We start from the raw sequence: 26,463 nt of genomic DNA, 5'->3' as shown, positions 1-26,463 counted from the left end.
AGTTTTTCCTCTTTGTTCAGTGCTATCACATAACCGCGCCGAAGAACTGAAGCCACTGTAAATAAACATTTCTTTAACCTTTTCCTGCGGCACACCTACTATGAAAATATTCTTGAATGGGTTGGTGTGATTTCCGTTTTGGTGTATCTATCATTTCCATTCTCATATTTCATTCTCCAGCGCCCTGTTTATCACAGATAAATGACAGCGATTCGCTTTTCCCACAGCAACCCCTCTGATCACAGCTGGATAAAGATCATGCAAGAGAACGCTCTGTCGTAGCAACACATGTAGTTGAGTGGTATATGGAAATGACAATGAGGGTTTCAACTGGGGGAGGACAGATTGAGGAAATGGACAATACCACTGAAGGAAAATTCACAACACACCTATAGCATGAAAGTGATAAGCTCAGGCAGTGTAAGGTACGTGTATGTGTGTGTAATCCTGTTTGGCATTAAGTGAAATGAGTGGAGTTGGGGGGTGGGGGGGGGGGTAATTTAGTTTTATGAGTACACTAGCATATAGATGACATGAAAGCTAACAGACAGCGTAAAAGCCACAAAACTTCATAGGGTCTTTAAGTGTAACCAGGGGCATAGCAACCAATATAACATTTAAACTGTGTTTATAATAACACATCGATGACAATGATCTCAAGGACCAATTATTCAAACAGTGTTTGGGAGTTGTTTTTTTAAATAAAGTCCTATTTACTTATGCAAGGGACAATTCTTGCTAACATCATTATTTTTCAGAGCTGTATTCATAATATTTGATGATGTTACAATTAATCCTGTTTAATGGCAATGCACAAATAGGGCCAATATTGGCTTAAATTATGCTAACTCTGTGAGGAACAACACATGGCAAGCATTTCAAGGGCCCTAACATGATGATCTGTTAATATTTAAATGGAAAAAGTATAAATCATGTCCACTTGGTTAAATTATCTTGAGGCTCTCATAAGAGTTTATATACAGTTGAAGTCAGAAGTTTACATACACCTTAGCCAAATACATATAAACTCAGTTTTTCACAATTCCTGACATTTAATTGTAGAAAACATTCCCTGTCTTAGGTCAGTTAGGATCACTATTTTAAGAATGTGAAATGTCACAATAATAGTAGAGAGAATTATTTATTTCAGCTTTTATTACTTTCATCACATTCCCAGTGGGTCAGAAGTTTACATACAATTTGTTAGTATTTGGTAGCATTGCCTTTAAATCGTTTAACTTGGGCCAAACGTTTTGGGTAGCCTTCCACAAGCTTCTCACAGTAAGTTGCTGGATTTTGGCCCATTCCTCCAGACAGAACTGGTGTAACTGAGTCAGGTTTGTAGGCCTCCTTGCTCGCATATGCTTTTTCAGTTCTGCCCACAACTTTTCAATCAGATTGAGGTCAGGGCTTTGTGATGGCCACTCCAGTACCTTGACTTTGTTCTCCTTAAGCCATTTTGCCACAACTCTGGAGGTATGCTTGGGGTCATTGTCCATTTGGAAGACCCATTTGAGACTGAGCTTTAACTTCGTGGCTGATGTCTTGAGATGTTGCTTCAATATATCCACATAATTTTCCTTCCTCATGATGCCATCTATTTTGTGAAGTGCATCAGTCCCTCCTGCAGCAAGACACCCCACAACATGATGCTGCCACCCCCATGCTTCACAGTTCGGTGTTCTTCGGCTTGCAAGCCTCACCCTTTTTCCTCCAAACATAACGATGGTCATTATGGCCAAAAAGTTCCATCAGACCAGAGGAAATTTCTCTAAAATGTTAAATCTTTGTCCCCATGTACACTTGCAAACTGTAGTCTGGCTTTTTTATGCCGGTTTTGGAGCATTGGTTCTTCCTTGCTGAGCAGCATTTCAGGTTATGTCGATATAGGACTTGTTTTACTGTGGATGTAGATACTTGTCTACCTGTCTCCTCCAGCATCTTCACAAGGTCCTTTGCTATTGTTCTTGGTTTGATTTGCACTTTTCGCACCAAACTACGTTCATCTCTAGGAGACAGAATGAGTCTCCTTCCTGAGCAGTATACTTGCGTACTATTGTTTGTACAGATGAACGTGGTACCTTCAGGCATTTGGAAATTGCTCCCAAGGATGAACCAGACTTGTGTATGTCCACAATTTTTTTTCTGAGGTCTTGGCTGATTTCTTTTGATTTTCCCATGATGTCAAGCAAAGAGGCACTGAGTTTGAAGGTAGACCTTAAAATACATCCACAGGTACACCTCCAATTCAGTACACCTCCTATCAGAAGCTAATAGGCTAATTGTCTAAAGGCTTGACATCATTTTCTGGAATTTTCCAAGCTGCTTAAAGGCACAGATAACTTAGTGTATGTAAACTTCTGACCCACTGGAATTGTGATATAGTCAAGAAAAAGTGAAACAATCTGTCTGTAAACAATTGTTGGAAAAATTACTCATGTCATGCACAAAGTAAATGTCCTAAACGACTTGCCAAAACTATAGTTTGCTAATATTAAATCTGTGGAGTGGTTAAAAAATTAGTTTTAGGGGGCCTGGGTAGCTCAGTGGTAAAAAACGCTGGCTACCACCCCTGGAGTTCGCTAGTTCGCTAGTTCGAATCCCAGGGCGTGCTGAGTGACTCCAGCCAGGTCACCTAAGCAACCAAATTGTCCTGGTTGCTAGGGAGGGTAGAGTCACATGGGGTAACCTCACTATAATGTGGTCCGTTCTCGGTGGGGCGCGTAGTGAGTTGAGCGTGGATGCCGCGGTGGATGGCGTGAAGCCTCCACACGCGCTATGTCTCCGTAGCAACACGGTCACCAAGTCACGTGATAAGATGCGTGGGTTGATGATCTCAGACGCAGAGGCAACTGGGATTCGTCCTCCGCCACCCGGATTGAGGCGAATCACAACGCAACCACGAGGAATTAAAAAGCGCACTGGGAATTGGGCATTCCAAATTGGGTGAAAAAGGGAAAAAAGAAAAAAAATTAGTTTTAATGACTTCAACCTAAGTGTATGTAAACTTCTGACTTCAACTGTAGAAGGCAATGGCTGCCCAGACTGCCTCAAAGCACTTCTGTCATTTACTGTATATAACACATCACCAAGACATAACGGATCATTTATGGTCAGTGAGTCATTTACATATGTGATCCTCTCTAAAATGGAGGTGTTAGGTGCGGGTGTACTTACAGTTCTGTGTGCACATACATGTCACATGATCCATTTTCTACCTTGATTGGTCCGTCCACCGGGTCCAGTCCTTGTTCTGACAGCTGTTTCAAGGCACTCAGAGCAGCCTGTGTGAGGTAGGGAAACAGATGGCTTTGAGTGAGGGAACATAACCTACATCAGCTGCTTTTTAAACAACACTTAGAATCAGAAACCCGAGACTAACAGGATGCTTTCTGCTGCCTCTGTTTTGTTTGGCTCCTTCCAACTCTCTGTTTATCTAACATTTATCTAATGTTAATAAGTCAACATTTTCAGCGTAGCATTTCCTCAAACCGATGAGTGGGATTTTGCGTTGCCGCTTGGCCACGTTATGGGCTGATATGCAATAAAATTGAAATAAATCAACTCTGCGGACATAGTGTGCTGAAACAATAAGGTCTGATAACTCAGGTGTAACTGATATACTGTTTTCCTGTAAGTCCATAGGAAGTAGAACTAATGAGAGAAGTATGTTTGAAACAAAGAATTTGAAATGATTCTGAAACCTGTACTTTAACAAAACCAAAAAGTCTGTCTATAATTATTAGACTACTAAAGTAACATTAAGTGTTATGCCTTAAGCGCAGTGCTATGCGAAATGTCGTACGCACAAAGTCAGTGGGCATGGCCATGAAACTTTGATATTTTCGTGCAAGCATGTGCTAAGTCTAGGCACAAGTGGGTTAGAGAAAAAGAGTGCACAAAGCGCTAATGGGCTGGTTCAAGTGCAATGTAATTCGGAGGTTCTTCACTGGTTAATGCACCATCCACATCATTATATATCTTTCGTTCCCTGTCAAGCAACATCCATATGAATGAAGACAGTCCATTCATATGGTATGTTTTGCAATGCATTCCTGCTCTGTGAATGCATTGTTGCCTGCGCAGCTCCGAACTGAGATGTATGTATGTGTTGTATGTCGGCTCGCTCATGCCTAACCTGCTTGAAATATGCTTTGCTTCACTCCTATTGTTCATTGTTTTGTAATGTATATTTCTTATATGATTCACTGATTAATGTTTTATGTTTAATTTCTGTACAGCCTCTTTGAGCTCTGGAAAGGCACTATACAAAATAAACCTTATTTTTATTAATATAATTATTAATAACATTGATCTATTGACATACAAATAATGGCTAATGTTCCGATTATTTTTTTCATGAAACCAAACGCCAAAGGGTTTATCATTGTAAATAAAGATTTGATGCTGCCGTGTTTTGACTGAGAAGCAGATCTGTAATTAAAATTATACTTAATTAACTGTATGCTTGTTATGCTTTCTATGCTGATATATTCACCACACAGGAAAATATCTAATTGCTTATTTTCGCTTATTTTGGTAAGGCAAATGGCTTATTTTGGGCTTGCTTTTCCAGACCAGGTTGCAGACCAGTGTACTATCATTTTAAAACAAATGTTATTAACCATTCTTTTAATTTGTTCTAACCGGTTACCATTTGGAAATGAGGCTGCTGAACTTCTGAACTAAAAAAAATACAATTTTGCTCAGAACAAATCGAATTGAAAAACATTTGGTTTTTAATCCCTGATGGCTAGTATTAAAAGTGTTTGATAACTCTTCCATATCATCTGCTGGTGGAATCCCCAAACAGTAAATGCAGGAATTGAGTTTAGACTTTGTGCTGAGAACAGATGTGCTTCTCAAACTTCTTGTGCAATGGCCACTTCATTTACATACAATGCACCCACAGTTTGCACGCATATACCCAGAGATAGCGCAAACACTGGCACAAAAATTATGTGTAGAATTAGCACTCTCACAAAGAAAAAATTAGCAGCGCACAATCCTTGCGCATAGCACTGTGCCTAGCATGGTCACGAAAATAGAGCCCCACAAGTGAAGTGTGTAACAATTTAAAGTACTTTCTCTTATCCCTATTTTATGTGCTGAGACAACTATAAATAGGCTATGACTTTAAGAGGTGTGTAAACACTGTGATGCTTTCAAAACAGCTCTATGTTTAAGTCCAACATATCAGTTTGGCTCAACAAATGGTATATGTTGTGGGCTGGGCTAGTTTTTGGGAAATCGTTCTTTTTCCAATTCCGTTTATTAAGAAATATTCTATTGCACCAAAACTACTTGCACCAAAGCCCATGTTGAATTTTCTTCACTCTATACGGTTGAAAGTTTTTTGTTTTTTTTCATGGAATCAAACTAGCCTTAAATAAAAAAAATTAAAAAAAGAATGAACAAAAACCTATCATTGCAGGATATTTCAGATTCAGTGTGTTGGACTTTATTGACCCGTTTCAGTGATGTCACTTTTCCCCACTGCCGCCATATATGTGACCAGCGGGAGGAAACAATGACAGTGAATGGAAAAATAACCCAAAAACGATATCAAGAAAAACATAAAAAATTGATTTTGATCCATGCCAAGTCCCAGAAAATGTTCATACAGGTCTGAAGACAGCACAAATATTACCTAATTGAACTTTTGCGGACATATAAAGATATTTTATCCATGGTTCATCCACGGATGCAGGCGAGTCTGATGTATGACCGGTGTCTCTAAAGCCCTTTCAGCAGGCCCAAATCAAATTACTATGATTGAAAGTCTTGGCTCAACAGAGAGTTAGAGCACAGAATGGAGAGAGAGACAAAACGAGAAAATAGAGAATGAGAGAGTTTGGTGGGGAGGGGGTGCAGGGGAGACCCTCACAGTGACAGACGCGGGTTGAGAATTGGCAGATTGGCCTGGTTGTTGGGCTGATGTTCTCTCTCCAGTATCCTGCCAATGAGCACCAGATGTGCTGTATATGCCGCAAGAACCATGACATATTTCTCACAGCTGACAGCCTATTCCCTCTGAACCCAACCCAGCCTTAAAAAAACCCACTCACTGTGGACTGGACTCACACCACACACAGATATGTGTGCATTTCTAACCCTGATTAATAAGTATTAGGTTGAATCAAATAACTGCAGCTAGTTGTGTTGTATCTACAGTACTGTATATGCATGTGTATCTAATATGGAAGAAGGTAATGGTTCTCATAAGTGTTATCTATTTCATATCACATGATCTCGGGCACCCCCTAGATCCGGCCCTGGTATGATGTCAGTTCGCCTCGGTTTCACACAGATGTCCTAGAAGAGTAACCACAAGTGTAGTTCTTCACATTAACTATGAACATGTTCTACAAGGTTTGACAATCAGAAAGTGTCCAAATAATTTGTCAAAATTTTGAAAATTAATCTATTTTAGGATCTAAAACATAAATATGTTTTTTTTTAAATAGTTAGCTCGAAAAGTGCACTTGTGCCATCTTTTTTTTTGTAATTAAATTTTTTTATTGATTCAAAGAAAATAACACAACAGAGAAAATACAACACATACACACCGAATCAACATTTAACCCTCACTAATATCCCTCCCCAAATACCAGCCCCACCCAACCCCTGTGGTCACATAAAATAATAATAATAATAATAATAATAATAATAAATAAATAAATACAAAAAAAAAAAAAAATATATATATATATATATATATATATATATATATATAATAAACATGCATAATTAAACTAAACTTCTCTCTCCTCATCCCTTCCCCGAGAGTCCCCCAAAACCACCAAATACCTACCCCACTTCCTGAAAAAAAAAAAGTCCTCCAACCCCAGCCTTCTAACTGTCATCTCCCCATCTCCGCACACCACTCCGGAAATGGTGGCGCTCTGTCCAACTTCCAACCCCTTAATATAATTTGTCTGCCAATCATCATGCTAGTCAGAACCCAATTTTTTTTATATATATTTGTCCCCCAAATTTATAACTGCCCCATCGCCCAAAATACAAAGTCTGGGGCAAAGTAAAATTTTTGTGCCCAAAACATCACACAAATAATTCTGAACCTTTAACCAAAAATCTTGGATCTTAACACATCCCCAAAAGACATGGGTTGTGTCTCCAACTTCTGATTGGCATCGCCAGCAGGTGGGTGTGTCTTTAAGACCAAGCCTATATAATCTAGAGGGGGTCCAATAAAATCTATGTAAAATCTTAAATTGCACAAGGCAAACCCTTGCATCTCTAGATGCAGACTTGACATTTTTTAGAATCCTAGTCCACACTCCTTTCTCCAATACCAAGTTCAAATCTTTCTCCCATAATCTCTTGATAGAAGTTAAAGCTCCATCCCCCAGACTCTGAATTAGCAGGGAGTAATACACTGATGCCTCATGGCCTTTTCTAAAAGCAGTAATCACCTCTCCCAAAGTATTTGGGGGGGGGGGGGTGCTACTCCCAAAAACAGTACAGAGCATGTGGCGCAGCTGTAAATACCTATAAAACTGAGATCTGGGAATCCCAAAATGATGACCCAAATTCTCAAAAGAACTCAACACTCCACTCTCATACAGGTCGCAGAGTGTAGTAACCCCCCACACAATCCACTCTAACCAACAGAAAGGGGACTTGTTGATACATAATTTGGGGTTCAGCCATATGCTTGAGGCAACATTTAAATAAATGTCTGAATTAAATACTCTGGCCACTCTTGTCCAAATCACGTGCAAATGTGAGATAACGGGGTGTGACTTAACTTCTCCAGTTAGTTTGATAGAAAGGCTTTGCAATGGCGAAATAGGGGCAAGGACTTCCTGTTCAATAGAAAACCAGGGAGGGGCTCTTTCAGGTGGAAGTGACCAATGAGCCAGATGCCTGAGACCAAACGCATAATAATAAAACAAAATTTTGTGTAGGCCTAGCCAACCTTTGTCAATCGGCCTATGTAATTTGTTGAAATGTAGTCTGGGACGTTTACCAATCCAAATGAAGGACTTCACTATGCTATCAAATTGCTTGAAATAAAAGTGGGGGACATCTATAGGGGAGAGATTGTAGCAGGTAGTTGAATTTTGGAATACAGTTCATTTTAATAACATTAACCTTCCCAATCATCGATAAATGTAATGAAGCCCACCTGTCCACATCGCTCGAAAACCTTTTTATTAAAAGGTCAAAATTAACTCATTAATTAATTTAATCTAGTTAATTTAGTTAATTAACTAAATCAGACACATTTTCTGGGAATAAAATACCCAAATACTTAATGCCCTGTTTGGGCCACTGGAAGGCCTTTACTGGACAGTACGGTGCCAGAGACAAAGCTTCGGATTTAGACCAATTGACTTTGTATCCTGAGAATTTGGAAAAGGAATTAATAATTCTGTAGTGGCAAGGTATAGATCTAGTAGGGTCAGAGACAAATAATAAAATATAATCTGCGTAAAGCAGAAGTTTATGTGCCAAACCTCCCGCCATCACCCCTGGAAAATCATCCTCCTTTCTTATCGCAGCTGCTAATGGTTCCCGGGCAAGACAGAACAATAATGGGGAAAGAGGGCAACCCTGCCGAGGGCCCCTATTCAGAGTAAAATAATCTGAAATTAATCCATTTGTTTGTACCGCCGCTACCGTGTGTCTATAAAGTAGCTTATTCCATCCAATAAATGTACTCCCGAACCCATACATTTCCAAAATCTTAAAAAGATAATCCCATTCTACCATATCAAATGCCTTTTCAGCGTCAAGTGAGATGGCAGTGACCGGAGACTGATCATTCGCTACTGACCACATGATATTGATGAAATGCCTAATGTTATCAGAAGAGCTACGGCCCTGAATAAACCCCACCTGATCTATATATAAAAGAGATGCCATCTTAATCAGTTAGCCAAAACTTTTGACAAAATGTTTACATCTAGCTGGATCAGGGAAACTGGATGGTAACTTTTACACTCGCTTGGATCTTTGTCCTTTTTAAGAATCAGACTGATCCGGGCTTGTGTCATGGTTGGGGTGAAGCTTTCCATTCTTTAATGATTCCGTATAAACTTATAACAAAAGTGGAGCCAATTCTGTAGCATAAGATCTAACAAATTCAGCGGCAAAACCATCTGGCCCCGGAGCCTTGCCTGTAGGTAAGGCCTTAATTACCTCGTCAAACTCCTCCAAGGTTATCTCAGAATCAAGATAATTTTTTTGCTCAGTCGTCAATTTAGGAAGTTCTAATGGTTCCACAAATGTTCTAATATCTTCATCAGTAGACGAAGACATGGAACTATAGAGATCAAGATAGAACTCTTTAAAAGCATTATTAATATCAATGGCCAAGGTAAAAATTTCACCACCAGCAGATTTCACTGAGGGAATTGTAGAAAAAGACTCTCTCTACTTTATATATCTAGCCAAAAGCTTCCCTGCTTTGCCCCCCGACTCAAAGTATGACTGTCTTGCCCTGAATAATCAAAACTCCACTTTCCGCGACAAAATAGTATTATATCTATATTTTAATAGGGTCAATTCTCTGAGGCCATCAGTCGACAATCGGCGCTTCAGCTCTGCCTCTGCACTTTTAATATTCCCTTCCAACTCCATGAGTTTTCGTGCTTTGGATTTTTTGGTAATTGAGGCATACTGTATGATCCGACCCCTAAGAACTGCCTTAAGTGCCTCCCAAGCCACGCTCACAGAAGATACTGAAGACCAGTTGGTCTCCATATAAACACTGATTTCAGTCTTTAACATTTGTTGGAAATCAGGATTTTGCAAAAGGGATACATTAAAGTGCTAACTATATGATTTCTTTTTCTCTGTGTGGCAACATCTCTAAACTCACCAAGGCGTGATCTGAGACTAAGATGTTTCCAATTGAGCAATCCACAACAGATGAAATGAGGGACTTAGATATAAAAATTGACTTATGGACTGATGAAAAAAATTTATAGTCCCTACTAGATGGATTCAAAAGTCGGCAATTATCTGCAAGACCAAGATTTCTACACATCCTGTGAAGTGTCAATGTTGCTCTAGGGGGCTTATACACTTTTGCTTCACTATGATCAAGGACTGAGTCCATCAAAAGATGAAAGTCTCCTCCCAATATTATATCACGAGGGGTGCCAGCAGCTTGCAACATCCCTTCAAGATCAATAAAAAAGCCCTGATTGTCAACGTTAGGCACGTAAATATTAGCCAAAACAACCTTTGCCCCTGAATTTCTACTAAAACAATAATGATTCTCCTTAATTTATCTTTAATCTGTTTGAGAGATTTGAATTGTAGATGTTTACTTATCAATGTAATGACTCCCCTGCTCTTACTTGAGCCAGTACTAAAGAAAACATGCCCACCCCATATCTTCCCAAATTTTTCAACTTCCTGCAAGGAAAGATGTGTTTCTTGAAGAAACACTATATCACATTTCTTACACTTAAGAAAATAACCTTCCTTCTTTTTATGGGGTGCCCCAACCCATTCACATTCCATGTGGAGAAAGATAACCCACTCATGTTAACATTTGACATTATGATATAATAGAAAAAATAAACTGTGTGTCAAAAACAAGATTATACAGACAACATTAGTGCAACAATCAAACCCCAAACTTCCCCCAGAACCAAACAAACAGAAAAAATAAAAAGCTGTGCATTAACCCCGTGCACGACAGCACCAACCGGCATCAATCCCTCTAAACTCAAAAGGTCCATGTACGCCTACGAGAGCCCCCGTGACAACTTTGCCATCGGATTGCTCAAGTCCGGTGCTTCTGCACAAACTGTGAAGCAAAATTACATAACAGAAAATACTTTGTAAAACAAACCCCAGCCAATAGGCAGAATAAACACAAAGAATGTGTAGATTCATTCACAGAACTGTCTCGAAGGTGCGTTCCTCCACAAAACAAATTCCAGCCAATATAAAGCCGTTCAGTTTCCTCGGACAGACAAACAAGTGTTCAGTGAGCCGGCTGTTTATGAGTGCTGCAGATGATGTAATCATTCCAATGTCCCACAAAAATACTCCACAAAACAAACTCCAGCCAACAGGAGGCACAAGCACAAACGAACGAACAGATTCATCCACAACTGTCCTGAAGCAGTGCTATTTCACAAAACAAACTCCAGCCGCTAGGCGGAACTAGCACAAAAAGAAACAAAACAGGCATCCCGGTTCCTCGGATGGTAAAGAGTGTATTGAGCGTGTCAAATTCATTCGGAGGCCGCATAAAAAACACACCATGACTTACTCTGTCAGTCAACTTTATAAAAGACATCCTTTGTGTGGACATGTAGATATTTTGTGGCCATCCTTAGTATCCATCTCAATCTGGCCGGGAACTTCAGTGTAAAAGCGATCTTCGTCCATGCAAAAGTTTCTTGAAGGAGTGTTATTCCACAAAACAAACTCCAGCCACTAGGCGGAACCAACACAAACAGAAACAAAAACTGTGCCCAGCTTCCTCAGTTAATCCACTCTGGAGCTACATGAGAAACACCAAATAGCTTACTCCATTGTTTCTATGAAGGACAGTGCTTGCTTGGGACACGTAAATACTTTGCGGCCATCCTTAGTATCTATTCTCAGTTTGGCCGGAAACATCAGTGCGAAATCGTTCTTCCATTGATGTAAGAGTTTCTTACATTCCTTGAATCGATCGCGTTTCTCTCGTCGGATTCGCAAAGTCCGGGAACAAGAAAATATTGCGATTCTTCCAAGAAAGCTTTCCTTTGCTCCTCGTCTCACGCAACACGAGATCTTTATCGGATGATCTCAGAAATTTGGCCAGAATTGATCAGGGCCTGTCCCCCTGTGAGCTCGCTCTATTTCCAGCTTATGGTCTGTTACGTAGAGCAGACTCGGGAAGAGCACGTCTAGGAATTTCACCATATCTCTGCCTTCTTCATGCTCAGGAATTCCAACAATCCATACGTTATTTTGTCGGCTCCTATTTTCCAAATCTTCCAGTTTTTCCCAAAATGCTTTACACATCTATTTTGGTCGCTAGCGGATTAGCGGATAATTCCCTTTCCAATGACTCCAGATAATCGATCTCATCTGCCACTCTTGTAACTAACTCAGAGAATTTTGTTTCCATCGCCGTAATCGATTGATGTATTACAGCGAGATCCTCCAAGTCAGCAACAACCATCATCAGCATCACAGATATGTTGGACAGTTGACGCTGGATTTCTCCTGCCGCACCGTTCAAACCGAGTCCCTGGTCCGCAGGCCTGTCAGAGGTTTCAGCTTGAGCACGTAAGTGTCTTTTAATGTCTCCAGAGCCCGAGGATTTTGATTTCTTTGCCATGTTTACCTCAAAGAACAAATATGTAGCTGGGTGCATCGAATCTCACCGGATTATAACAAGAAAACAATTAAAAAAACTAGCAAAGTGTGCAGAGCTCGTCGTTTACACATCTGCTCCTCGCATGGCATCACGTGACCTCCCACATGTGCCATCTTTAAAATAAATGCCACTTGGTTTGGTATTTTCTTATCTAATGCAAAAACATTCATGTTTTTCCAAGTGTGTTTTAAGTGTCTAAATACATTTGAGGCCACTGCATAGACAGTGCAAGCTCAAAACTAACCTAATAATCTTGCAGACCCTTGATGAAAACCTGCACCTATTTGACTTAACACCCTTAAGAATGGTCCATCAAGTGCTAAAGGTGAAGATAAGTGGAGAGGAGCAGGCCACAGCACAGGAAATGAATGCAGTATTTGCCTCCCATCTGATCTTATATCTTATATCCACTTACAGTATATCTGAAAAGTCTGGAGGAATTACAGTCAAATCCCTCCACATGGTTAAAGTTATGCTGTTGCGGCCAATACTATACACATTTAACAGAAGCACAGACATGCCACACCACAGATAGTCGTCCATTTAAGGAGCACTCTGGGGCATCTGTGCAAGGAATGTCTCATCAAGTTGTGAAATCTTTGGGAAAAAAATGTGCGCTTATCTATCATGGAAAATACTGTGCGGCTACAGTCTATTACCCAGCGCATGAATGTAAAATCCCAGGGACGCTTGGGCTGGTTATAAATTAGGTTTAAATTAAATTTGTTTTGATGATTGATGACAAGTGTGCACGAGGCTCAGTAAGGAGGATATTGTTCAGCCAGGAAATTGTTCAATATTCCAGACAATAATTTAGAGGTATTTTGAGATTTTCCTGGTAATGTACAGTTCTCAGGACTGCAATGAAAGCGCGTCCACCACAATGACTTCCTGAATGTTGTATAAATCATCTGTAGGCAAACTTTATACTCTGCACTTGGATTTCAACATGTATTTAAATTACTTCAGGGAATATAGGCATGTTATAGAAAGGAATAATGGAAGGAGAACGAAAACAACACCAGTCCCAGACAAAAATTCAACGTCCCTTATAAATCATACAAAAGTGCACCTTACAAAAATATAAAATGCTCTACTCCATTTCACATCTATAAATTCAATTAAAAACATTCTTTGCGACTAAATTTACTTTGACATTTATGGTGTGCATAAACAGACTTGTTTTTTAAGTTATCCATGCATTGTGGTTATATAGCAATACGCCACTACGGGCTTCTCTAAAATGACAATATGACAAAAGAAATTCATGTTTGTTAAGCAGCTACAATTATTATAAAAATTACAGAATACTTTTTTCCACAAAGAAAAATAGTTTATTTGCCTAACTGTAGGCTTTTTACGGTTGCCAAGTAACATGGTAAGTTGGCACATTCAAGACCCTGTGAATTTGCTTGACAAGCACAGATCTCTTTCCTGTGTTAATGTATTTTCTGTTGAAATAGGAAGTTTGGGCGGACCATTTTGAGGGGCAGGCCCCCTTTTTATTAAGTAGCCAATGGGCTTTAGTTTCGCCACAGCTGGTCAGCTGCAGGTGGCATTGGGGAAGGGATATTGTCATTCTATAGAGAATTTGATTGGACAAAAATCTTTGTAGTACAAGATGAATCTTCAATATTTGTAATTTGTTTTCACAAAAGAAATTATACATTTTAAATATAAATATCTGCTAAAAGGGAATTTTGACAATATTTAGGAGAATACTAGAATATATTTATTAGGTGTATATTGTATATTGTGTTGCGTAACAAGATGTGTAAACTGTGTTATGTGTAAATTAGATGTTTATTGTCATTGTCATACTGCTATGTTGCTTGGAACAGTACCCAAGACTTTCACCAACTGTTGCACTTGTGTATATGGTTGAGTGACAATAAAGGAATTTGATTTGATTTATAGATGACAGCTAACACACATGGACTAAAAGCAGCAAAACTCTAAATTTCATTTTTCTTTAATATAGAATGTCTTTAATAGAATGTGTAGTCACTAGGACTGGGTTTTGATACAGATTTCCTGATCTGATTCCGATTCACAAGCTCTCGATTCCGATTTGATTCCGTTTTGATTAGATTCCAGTTAATTTGGGTATATTTCAGTTATAATGTCCATTTTGTTTACAGATAAAAGAAATGTAGTTCAGCGAGCATCACTGAAGTGTTTTGGTTTAGCGCACATTACGAGAGTTGAGTCACATGGCTTCTTTACTATGTGTGATTAGAAAAACATTTTTCGGGGGGGCCTGGGTAGCTCAGCGAGTAAAGACACTCACTACCACCCCTGGAGTCGTGAATTCGAATCCAGGGCATGCTGAGTGACTCCAGCCAGGTCTCCTAAGCAACCAAATTGGCCCAGTTGCTAGGGAGGGTAGAGTCACATGGGGTAACCTCCTCATGGTCGCTATAATGTGGTTCTCGCTCTTGGTGGGGCGCGTGGTGTGTTGTGCGTGGATTCCGTGGAGACACAGCGTAACGCGCTCAACAAGCCACGTGATAATTGTGTGGATTGACAGTCTCAGACACAGAGGCAACTGAGCTTCGTCCTCCGCCACCCTGATTGAGGTGAGTCACTACATCACCACGAGGACTTAGAGCGCATTGGGAAATGGGCATTCCAAATTGGGGAGAAAAGGAGAGAGACATTTTTTTTATTTTTTTATATTTGTTGTTTTTGTAAAGAACAGAAAAGATATTAAAAAGACAGACATTATTCAATGACAAATGGATTGCATGGATCTCGTCTTTGGACACACATTACACAGAACGAGTCAAACCAAACATTTACTCTTTAACACGTAGTGAAAGAATCTCAATGCTGAACTTATTCGCCAATATACTACTCAATCACTGGTGAAATCTGAAAATTTACCAGCCAATGGCTTATCACTGACATTTTTGAGTGCATAGAGCAAAATTTAGTCACACTGTAGAGGGTTGCCACATAGAGTAAAAGATTGAGCTTGGGATTTAATCGATATTGCGAGGCATCTGAAAATCAATATCTTTACTCAGCCCTACTGGTCATAGTTTTTGTGCTTTTTGTAACTTTATAACAACTTCGAATGTGGCTCATCAGTAAGGACTGTACATTTTAATTAATTAGATTTAAGACTTGAGCATGCAGCTTGGACCTTTGATTGATTCTAAAGCAGATGCCTTTATGTTACAAGGCTTATAATTCAGCCTCTCCTGTGGCCAATAAATTGCAATCACAACGGTGATTACCGGTGTTGTGTGTGAATGTGTGTGTATGTGTGTGCCATTACAGTCTGAGTAAATAAGCAGCATCTGCTTTTGCGCTGCCAGACAAAGACAATGAATCAAAGAAGAAGACAGGCTCGTGATAAAAGCCTGGCAGCCCATCACCAAACAGCAGGCTCAAAGATAAATACCCGACTATCTACTGTAACAACAGTCAATTATATCACTATTTTTCTAATGAGATAGAGTAAGCCTGCCGAAGCAGAGATGGGCTGATACATATAAACAGAGGTGAAATATGCTTTGTCTATCCCCACAACCTGGAAGTGGTCAATCTCTGTCATTGAAAGCATCAGATCAGAAGTGCTGCCCTGGGACCCTTGATGACACCCCCCTCTCTCCCCTACTTTAGATAATACACCACCACTCAGTAAAAGCATTGACAAGTACTACTTTGCAGGTTGCATATCTCAACTCGCTGTTGGATTCAAACGAATGAGAAAAAAACTAATGTGGAATGTGTCAGGGCTAAATATCTCGGTTCAGACTAAAAGGCAGGAGAGGAAGACAAACTGAGAACTTTGTCAAAGGACAGTAAGGAATAATTTTTTTTATGCTGCTTTAATGGTTTCCCTGATTGCATTTTCATTTCCTTCAGTGCCTTGGCAAAACAGTGGCGCTTTCCCCCAGAGATGGGCTTCATGCTTCAGAGGCCAATTTGCAGATGGGAGGGAGGTGATGGATCGACAGGCCGTGCACCTCTATCGACCTGCCTCTCACAGGGGGGGGGTGAATACAACAAGGATAACATGGAAGCCTTCAAGCTGAAGTGGAGAAAAACTGACAGCCAATCACTCATGGGCATGGAGCGTAAAAGAAAGCACTAACTAAGCTGTTCACGCTCTCCTTGCAGTGGGTCTCTGTAGCAAAGACATTAATCATGGAATTGTAAGTGGTGGTGGTGTAGTGGACTAAAGCACATAACTGGCAATCAGAAGGTTGCTGGTTCGATCCCCACAGCCACCACCATTGTGTCCTTGAGCAAGGCACTTAATTCCAGGTTGCTCCGGGGGGACTGTCCCTGTAATAAGGGCACTGTAAGTCGCTTTGGATAAAAGTGTCTGCCAAATGCATAAATGTAAATGTAAATGGAATTCAATAGGAATCAATTGTGCTTGCTGATAGCTGCGTTTATTTGCAAAAAAAAAAAAAAAAAAAAAAAAAAAACAAAACGCTGTTTGCATTGTTTTAGCACTCATTTTACTAAAGGGAATTACGCAAATCATGCAATGCCGCAATCACAGCCACAAAATTAGGGCTGAACACGATTTGGCATGACCATTCCCCACACTACAGGCCGTTTTTTTGGGAAGATGCAGCAGACAAACCGTGATCTAGCGTACTTTGCTGTGAATGTACAGCATCGCTCCACCACTGTAATCCAGACACCTGAATTGGCTTTTATAATGCTATTCTCAAACATTTGATTATCATTTGATAAATTACCGCTGCCATGATCACAAGAAAGTTTACACAAACATTCCTTTTAAATCAAATTCAGCTTACCTCCTGCTTTCAGTAATAGGGCAACATTAAGTGCACCACACCAATAGCACTGACGTTCATGAATTCAGAAGTCATGCTGTTGCAGAGAATGCTATACACATTTTCTCCCATCCATTTATAGTAGATTGCGAACAGGGCTCAAACTCACATTGCCCACATGAGAACCACGGCTCAATGCCTGTGTGTTAACAGCTAAGCCACGACACCAATGGCAGTGAGAGTTAAATGGCGTAAGTGAACATTTTTCCCCATTTATTGATAGTAGATTGCAAACAAGACTTAAACTCACATTACCCACATAAGAACCATGGCTCAATTATATGCCCTAACTGCTAAGCCACAGCACTAATGGCAGTAAGATTTAAACCACTTGATTACTCTTCCCCATTAATTGATAGCAGATTGTGAACAGGACTCGAACTCGCATTGTACACATGAGCACCACAGCTCAACACATGTGAGCAAATCGCTAGATAATGGCACCAATTACAGTGAGAATTAAGTGGCACGGGTGCCTTATATTCTAAGATTTTAAGTTCGACCTTGACTGCGAGAACATTTGCGAGATGGGTGTAGCAGTCTACTTTGTTAGACCTGATCATCTCCTGTTTGTACTGGGTAGAGATGAAGCCCTGACTGAAGCTCTCATCTGGTCATCCAGAGATTTTTTCCCATGGTCCGGCACAGCTTCCCACCAAAGCTCATCTACTGTCCAATCCAAGAGCATCAGTCCCGACCCCTTGCTGGCCTTTGATCACCATTTCATAATTTGTTTTTTCTGCCACCTCATTTCTATAAGACATGCTGCTGAAGACACAGCCCATTTAGTCCTCCATTAAGCACTGACGATGAGGAACCGCTCACAGCGTCTCTGGCAGCACTATAAACAGGTCCACAATCTGAAACGCAATCAAACACTCTGCAGGTGTACACACAGACACAATCTCTTTCTCCCTCTAATGCACACACAAACGCTCTGTGCACGGCAATGCCAGTGGGCTTTTTCTCAACTGTCCAACAGATGGGTTTCTGAGTCATCCAAACTTGTGCGAGTGAATGGAAACACAAATCCTTCTCTTTGTTTTATTTATTACACAATTTTATAGGCTGTTGACATCAAAAGAAACAGAGGGGCTTTCTCATCAATTCGCTAATGCCAAAGGATCAGAGCTAAAAGGAAGGATTAAAATATAATATAACTCGAGGCAGTGAGGTTGCGCCATTTCTCATCCTAGACTAAACAATTACTACAGCTTGCAAGTATGGGGAGATGGGAAAAAACACCTTTGCAGTTTAAAGAAATGTTTTACTGAAAACTAAATTCTGTTTTAATTTGCTCACCCTTGTTTTGTTTAAAACCTGTATCATTTTCTTTCATTAGTAAAACACAAACTGAGACATTTCGAAGAATGTACTGGTCACTCTTTTCCATGCAATTACAAAATTGCTGGAGCTTTAAAAGGTAAGAAAAGCATCATAAAATGGCTCATATGACTTGTGTGCTATATTTAAAGTCTTCTGAACCAATATGATAGGTTTGTGTGAGAGTTTATGTTAAAGAATTTAAGTTTTTTTTTTTTTATTCACTAAAAATAATTAATTGTTCTTTTGAGTCAGATCTTCTCAATGAATTGGTTCATAAGGTTCACAAAACGGTCTGAACAATTTGTTGACAAATCGAACATTGCTACTTCTCTTTTGAATACCTTTGTGGTCCAATTGCTTTTGCATCCTTTTTGAAGCTTGAAAACTCCAGTCCCCATTCATAGTAATTTCTTAGAAAAGAACGACAAATACATGGTTCATAATTTCTCCTTTTGTGTTCCATTGAAGAAAGAAAGTCATGCAGGGTTGGAACTAAATTAAGGTGTGTTAATGATAAGCACATTTTCATTAATGGGTTAACTATTCCTTTAAATTTGTGAAATCACTTTTATGAGAGATTTAGGACATTGTACAATGGGAAAAGGCTTGTTCCCATTTTTTAAAAGGAGCATATAAATCCATGCAGCCTATGCCCCTCCACAGCGCGATGGTAATGTGAGAGGTCGGTGGAAAGAATATCCCACAGAAAGCCCACCATTCTCCTGACATCAAAGCTCTGGAGACAACTCACAGCAACATTCCTGTCTCTCGTTTGGAAAGTTTTGGCCACACTGTGCCCAAAGCACCCAGAGAGGAGAGGCTCCCAGTCCTACACCACCTATATTTCAAATCCATAAATTCTAAAACAAGCCGGATATCAGATACAGAGCAAATGCGCGCCATTTCAAATGAGCCACTCTGGAAGCAGCACATACCAGAGGCCTCGGCTCAATGAGCTGTGAAATCACACATAAAGAAGAAACCAACAGGAGGGAGATGTGGAATTTCAGTCGCTTATCAAATCCAGCTTCCAGACTCTTTTCCCGACACTTCTGTAGGCCCATCAGTGAGAGGAGTACACATATCCTTCTCCAGGCAAGAAAAAAAAGAGGCCCTCTCTCTCTGTCTAGACTCTGTGAGTCATTGAAGCGATAATGGTCTTTGGTGAAAATGGCAAGTGATAAACACTCCACACATTCACACTTAATTTATTGCCATTCATCAACACGTTCTAAACTCGCGTCTGCTGGGCTCCTTGCTAATTGTAAAAACGTCATGTGCACGCTGCAGAGGGTGGAAGCATTAAATATTTTCAGTGCTTGGAGAGCTGAAACCTGCTCCCTGTTATGTGAGTAGGGAACATTCCCCTCCAACTCTGCATTTCATACAAACACATGCCATTAACTCCAATTGTTGATTTTAGATTATCTAATCAGGCAAGTGAGGAAATGTACAAGAGGTTTAAGTGTGAGGAATCATTAGAAATAAAGTTCATTATGATGGTGGATTGGTGCCTTGGGTGGCAAAGACCGCAAACCACATTACAGCCTTTAGGGTGATATCCGCTCTTTTTATGTTAAAGCCAACATGAAACAGCATTCACAACCCATTTTACTCCGTTATGTGACATATTTTTGAGTAAAACATGTGGGGAAGGACTTAACTGAACTGATTGGATAGTGAAAAGTGGGCATTCTATACTAAAACTCGAGTTTGCTTAAATATCTAAATAGCTATTTGGCTATTGGTTAAAATGATCAAATAGCTTACACTGCCTAGGTGACATCAAAGGAAAAAGAATGTCATTACAGAGGCTGAGCAAGCCATTACATTTTGATGAAAGATTACAAAGACAACATTTTATTTTATTTGGAGTAACATTCACTAATGATTCACGCACAAGGCCAGGAACTTGTATTAAAAATTATGATTTCATGTTGACTTCATGACCGTTTGTCAAAAAAGCTCAAGAGTACTTCTTGGTCAACCAATCTAATGCCATATTCAGCTGCATGTGCTAGTGGACCTTTAACAGTGCAAAGCCAGTCTACCATATGTCCTGTGTTGTGTTGTGCAGTTTGTGTAAATTTAGAGTTGGAATACTGGAAGCGCACAACATATGCTGAACCAGCAGTTCAGTGAAATTCTTCATGAAATGCTTTAAGATTACACTAATAAAAAAAAAGCATGTGAGATGATCCATTTGCAAAGAAATACAACAAATATGAGGATACCTGTGAGATTTATGAACACCACACAAACTATGGACAATATGTGCCAAAATGGCAGTGGTCCAAGCTACTTCATTAAACATAAATGTAATTCTTTTGTAGCACTTGTAAACAGCTGTTTATCTTCACTGATAAAATCTAACTAAACAGTGCTTCACACAATAAACGCCTATGCAGCAAATTACACAATGAAAAAATAAGAATTTCCAGAAAGGACATAATGTATGGACTCTTGAGAAAAAAGTACTGAACATGAATCATACATCTAATGCTTTTGAATATATATATATATATATTTTTTTTATTTTTGTTATGAATATATAACATTTTTATAAAATAAAAAAAATCATTTTGTTAAACATTACACAATTAAATTTTATGACATTTTATGAAACTGAAATGTGTATATCTTAACAATACGCTAAAATATATTTTAGTGTGTATCTAAATGTTGATTTCCACTGATAAAATCGGTAACACTACAATAAAGTTGTATTAGTTTAGGATGCAACAATTGGAATAACAATGAATAGTACTTCTAAAGCATTTCAACATATAATAATACATTGTTTACATTAAAGGTTGTAGACATTAGTTAATGCATTATGAACTAACATGAACAATGAACAAAAGTATATTTGTAAATTAACATTAAGTTTAATAAATACTGTTAAAAATACTGTTCATTGTTAGTTCATAATACCCAACTCATTTACTTTTAACAAATTCAAACTTATTGGAAAGTTTCATCAATCTAACTAAATAGTGCTTCACACCATAGAGGCTTATGCAATATATTACACAATGGCAAATACATTTTCAAAACGGAGATTATAATTTATGGACTCTAGGGGGTTAGAAAAATAAATCATATAGCTAATGTTTTTGAATTACAGAACTAATCCTATAAATCACACCTGCCTGTTATTCAAGGTAGCAAACTGTTTAAAACAAGGTCATGACATCTGCATTCACACAAGCTCAAGAGTAATCAAAATTCCAGATTCTGCCTTCTCGTGGAACATGTCCAGAATGCAGGTCAACAACTGCCTGACCTCCCTGGAGAGAGGAGCCAAAATGCAGCAGCATGTCATGCGTCATTAGGGCCGGAGAGGGCTGCTTTATCTGTTCGTCATTCGGACAGCGTGGATGGCACCTCCCATGACAAAATACAAACCACATGGAAGAGGTGCAGGGTACCGCATACCTCAACATTTGAACGAGCCAGCTTGGAACAGGCACAGGCCAGCATATCAGGTCTAGATTCATACTATTAATCAGAGAGAACAGTTATATGATCACACTATGATTCAGAGTAACAAACCTTAAACTTGGAAAAACACATTTATCTAGAGTAATAAGTCATATTCCTATGCTAGTAGTACCTATGCTTGTTTTATCATATCTAGGATAACCTTACTGGATGGGTTAATATTTTTTTCAAAATAAAATACTAAAGGTTTTTTTTTTAAGTTTGCGTGACCCATATATTGGTTCTTTAATGGTCTAATGGTTAAACAATGAAGGGAAAATAAAATTTAAAGAATGAGAATGAACTCTTTACAGTATGTCTATTTTTAAAACAGTAGGGCCAGATGTAGAAAGAGTAATTCCAAGCAACTTCAAGTGTAAAGTGCAAAACAATATAAAAATAACATACACTTGCAATCAAACAGATCTGCAAAATATAAGCAAATTTACACAGTGTGAAGAAATATTCCACAGATTAAAACATTTTGAAGCTACAAAAAAATACATTTCAATTTAATTACAATAATTTGAGACATGTCCATCTCAGTTGCAATCATTATATAACTAAATATCAAACCAAGTGGCATTAGAGGTATTAGGGAGTCCAGCAGGGGGTGCGCACCCTGCAGACTGTGTAGGTCCTAATGCCCCAGTATAGTGATGGGGACACTATACTGTAAAAAGACACCGTCCTTCGGATGAGATGTTAAACCATGGTCCTGACTCTCCGTGGTCATTAAAAATCCCAGGGCACTTCTCATAAAGAGTAGGGGTGTAACCCCGGTGTCCTGGCCAAATTCCCCCCATTGGCCCTTATCAATCATGGCCTCCTAATAATCCCTATCCATTAATTGACCCTATAACTCTGCTCTTCCTCTACACCCATAGCTGGTGTGTGGTGAGCGTACTGGTGCACTATGGCTGCCGTTGCATCATCCATGTGGATGCTGCACACTGGTGGTGGAGAGTGCCCTGTTCACTATGTAAAGCGCTTTGAGTGTAGTGTCAGAAAAGCGCATATAAATGTAATGTTCATTCATTTATTTTAAAGAAAGATGGCAGAAGCATTCTTTCCAAGCTTTTTAAGTTTTAAATTATGACAATATAGACATACTTTTCAAAATGAACATGAAAAGTAATTCTGACACTTTCTAGTTGTCAAATTTAGTACCATTCATACATTCACTAAAAATTTGGGACCGTTTGAAAACCTTAGGACCAGATAGTTAAATGTCATCGCAAAAATGCCTAGGAAAGTCTGAGAAAGGTCTTACATTATTTGTTTGCAGATGTCACTTGGTTTGATCATTTTTTATTGAATAAAAAGACATTTATACATTTTTAAGAGTCCAAATACTATTTGGGGCCACTATATTTATTTCATTATTTGAGGATCCATGCAGCAATTAGGGTGTAAACTTCATGATCTTCAAAGGATGTATCACAATAGAGATGCTGTAAATTAAACATGGAATCATGAGACAAGTCTTCTGCTGACATCATTCACAGTTTAACTTTCTATGATAGAGGGATGTCACCATGGAAAAAGGATTCCCTTCCTCTGCTGGAAGCATCTCTTATCACCTCTCTCTCACACACAGACTCAAATCTAATCCACATAAGTTGCCTGAAGCATAATGCAAAACTGTGGTTGGACAACAGGACCAGGTCTATCAGACACTATATGGTGAGCTTTCCCTCACAGTCCTTTATTTTCCTCACCATCTACAGATTTCATCATACTGAATAATGAGCCCAGAAAACAATGAATATAGAGGAAGACGGGTCAGCTGCGAAGATAGCACATGCAAATGGAGGTTTGCTTATCAGCCTTTAGCTGTCATATCAATGCATACTTAGAGGAAAAGTCCTTTATATCATGAGCTTAACAGTGATGAAAGTGTGGTTTAGTGTGGGCATGTAATAACTTCCATATCATTTGCATGAATAATAAACTGACCAGTAAGATTGCAGCCCCCGTGTCCACTGTAGGTCATTCAGTGTTTGCTTTGGGTCTTAAAGGAAAAGTTCAATCAAAAATGAAAATTCAGATTTAATTAACTCACCCTCATGTCGTTTCTTTCTTATGTAGAACACAAAAGCAAATCATTTAATGAATGCCCTGTTCTCTCATAATTTACTCACCCTTACGCCGTGTCAAACTCGAATGACTTTCAGCAGGCCTTTATTTTGCCCAAAAGAAGGCATATTAGAAAAGCGTGATTTTGCGGCTGTCTTTGTGTCGAGAGTGCACCTATGATGCCTAAAAAGTGCTGTCTTGGGAGAGAACTCATTTGGATTTAGAATAGAGCTATACATAGAGTACTAGCGAATATATTCAAGAAATTAAAGAAATATTACAGACAAAGGGGTGAGGTAGCTTAAAATAAATCTGCTATGTTTTCCCTTTTGCATGCATCTCCACATCCGAATACACTCACACTGTATGCAAAAGTAGTATGCCAGATGAATAGGGTGTCCGAGTCCTCTGTATACATCAAGTAGGCGAGAAACATCCTATGTCATACTACATTCTACAAGATTCCAGTCGGACATCTCTTTTTGAGACCTCGAGGGGTGGGTAACAATCCACCCATATTTTTATCCGGACTTCAATGCATATTTTGTTGCTTTGATCAGATATTCAAGTGTTCTAAATTGAGGCAAGGACACCCAAAGAAAAATGTGACAATATGGAAATGTGCCCTGGTGAAATATATGTATACAAAACCCTTCATCTGGTCAATGCATAGGCCATGAAAAGCTTAATTTGGTTAATATTTAATATAGAGCATTGTAATGGAGCCAGGTCTCTGTCATTTCAAATTAAGAGTCCCAGTGTGGGCTTGTTTATAGTTAAAAGTCCCTTGTTATACACAGATCTTAATTTATTCTGGTTATTATTGGGATTTTGGTTGCACAATAAACTACATCTGGGATTTTATTCATTTTGGCTCTTGTAGCCTCTATGTCTGTGCCCGTCATAGTAAGGAAAGAAAAAGAAAATTCTGTAAAATTCTAGAAGTAGATTTCAAAAACTATCAGACGAGTAATCGGTTATCTGCCTTCCCGACCACCTTAGTTATTGTTATCCGCAAAATCCACTATCAGTCGACCTCTGATATTCAGGTCACGGAACAATGTCCACATACCTGTATGAAGTATGTCCGGGAATGTATTCATAGTGCTCACCTGCATACCTAAAGAACTTACATTATTAACAACCGAGAAGTATGTTGTTCATCAAATGCAGTACATACTCTAACAGTCCGCGAATATGGACACAGCCCGTGCCTCACTGCAAAGCGTCAAAAATGTGGGTCATTTTCCAGAGAAAATACTGAAGTCTGAAGTAAAATATAGACATCAAATATATGCATGTAGCTTAGACATCAAGTGTCAATGGTCTCACAATCTTTGTCTTTATGGAACAGACAGTCTGGAGAGGATAAAAAAAAAAGTGTGTGTGTGAATACATGTAAGTCATAGTACCCAAATCCTGTAACTGGAGAGTGTTTGCAGTCAGACAGCGTTTTACACCCCTCTGTCCCGATATGCCCCCCACCCCCACCTTCACTTCCGCACTCCCCATAGCTGCCTCAGAGGAAGCTTTAACCAGTCCATACACAAATGGGACACACCAATAAAACACTCAAATGCATGGTGTAATGAACAGGGCCCATCCCTGATGGCGTGCAAGATTCCCCATTACTCAAAACCCGCCGGGTTCAGACCCCAAGACAGACACCCACCTCTCCATCTGCATTTCCCTCCAATTACACCGCTCCATGCTCATTACAGAAATGACTGCAGCTTTCTCCCTCAAAAAGTTGGCTAATCTGTTGGGGAAAAACTTGACCCTGTTGCCAAGGAAATGTGCGGCACAATCAAGTGATGTTTCATCATTGAGATATGTTTACAAAAAACAATACATTCTGAATTGCTTGCATCAAAGGGGCTGGACACTCAAGGGATGTGACGTAGTTCAAATCCTGGCACTTTTGGATGCGTGTGCTTTTGGAATTGATGAATGTACAGCATGTGCCTGATTGGACTATTAGTTTAAGGGACGCATATGTAATGCAGAGCATTCGCACGGTGCACGGTGTTGAGGGAAGAGAACAGTGTATTTGTAATGCGATCCTCGTTGGTGATGTCAGACATTCTGATGGCATAAGGGAATTTTAGACATATTCAAATAATATAAAAGGGACAGTTTCACCCAAAAATGACAATTCTGTCATAAGTTACTCAACCCCATGTAGTTCCAAATCCCTTTGACTGAGGCCAAGCCCACACTAATAAGTTTTTGGTTGAAAATTCTATTTTCGGTTTCATAACATCATTGTTTTCCAAAGTATGCTATACTAGAAAGCGTTTCAGTCTGGATGAGAGACGTAAACTTAGCAAAATCAATGCATTTTATTATTTTGTTTTATTATTTTTTATATAAAAAGTGTTCTTACTTTTT

The 26,463-nt window shown here is 39.2% G+C and overlaps 1 protein-coding gene across 1 annotated transcript in view; it reads right to left on the bottom strand.

Annotated features, from left to right (window-relative positions):
* LOC127434299 (double-stranded RNA-binding protein Staufen homolog 2-like) overlaps positions 1–26,463 on the bottom strand; it is a 152,021-nt gene that overhangs the window by 3,930 nt on the left and 121,628 nt on the right. The window contains 1 exon segment of the mRNA XM_051686938.1: positions 3,178–3,284. Coding sequence (XP_051542898.1) covers positions 3,178–3,284 — 107 coding nt within the window.

This window comes from Myxocyprinus asiaticus, chromosome 44, assembly GCF_019703515.2.
Source record: "Myxocyprinus asiaticus isolate MX2 ecotype Aquarium Trade chromosome 44, UBuf_Myxa_2, whole genome shotgun sequence".
Lineage (NCBI taxonomy): Eukaryota > Metazoa > Chordata > Actinopteri > Cypriniformes > Catostomidae > Myxocyprinus > Myxocyprinus asiaticus.
This window is presented reverse-complemented; position numbering and strand designations above follow the sequence as displayed.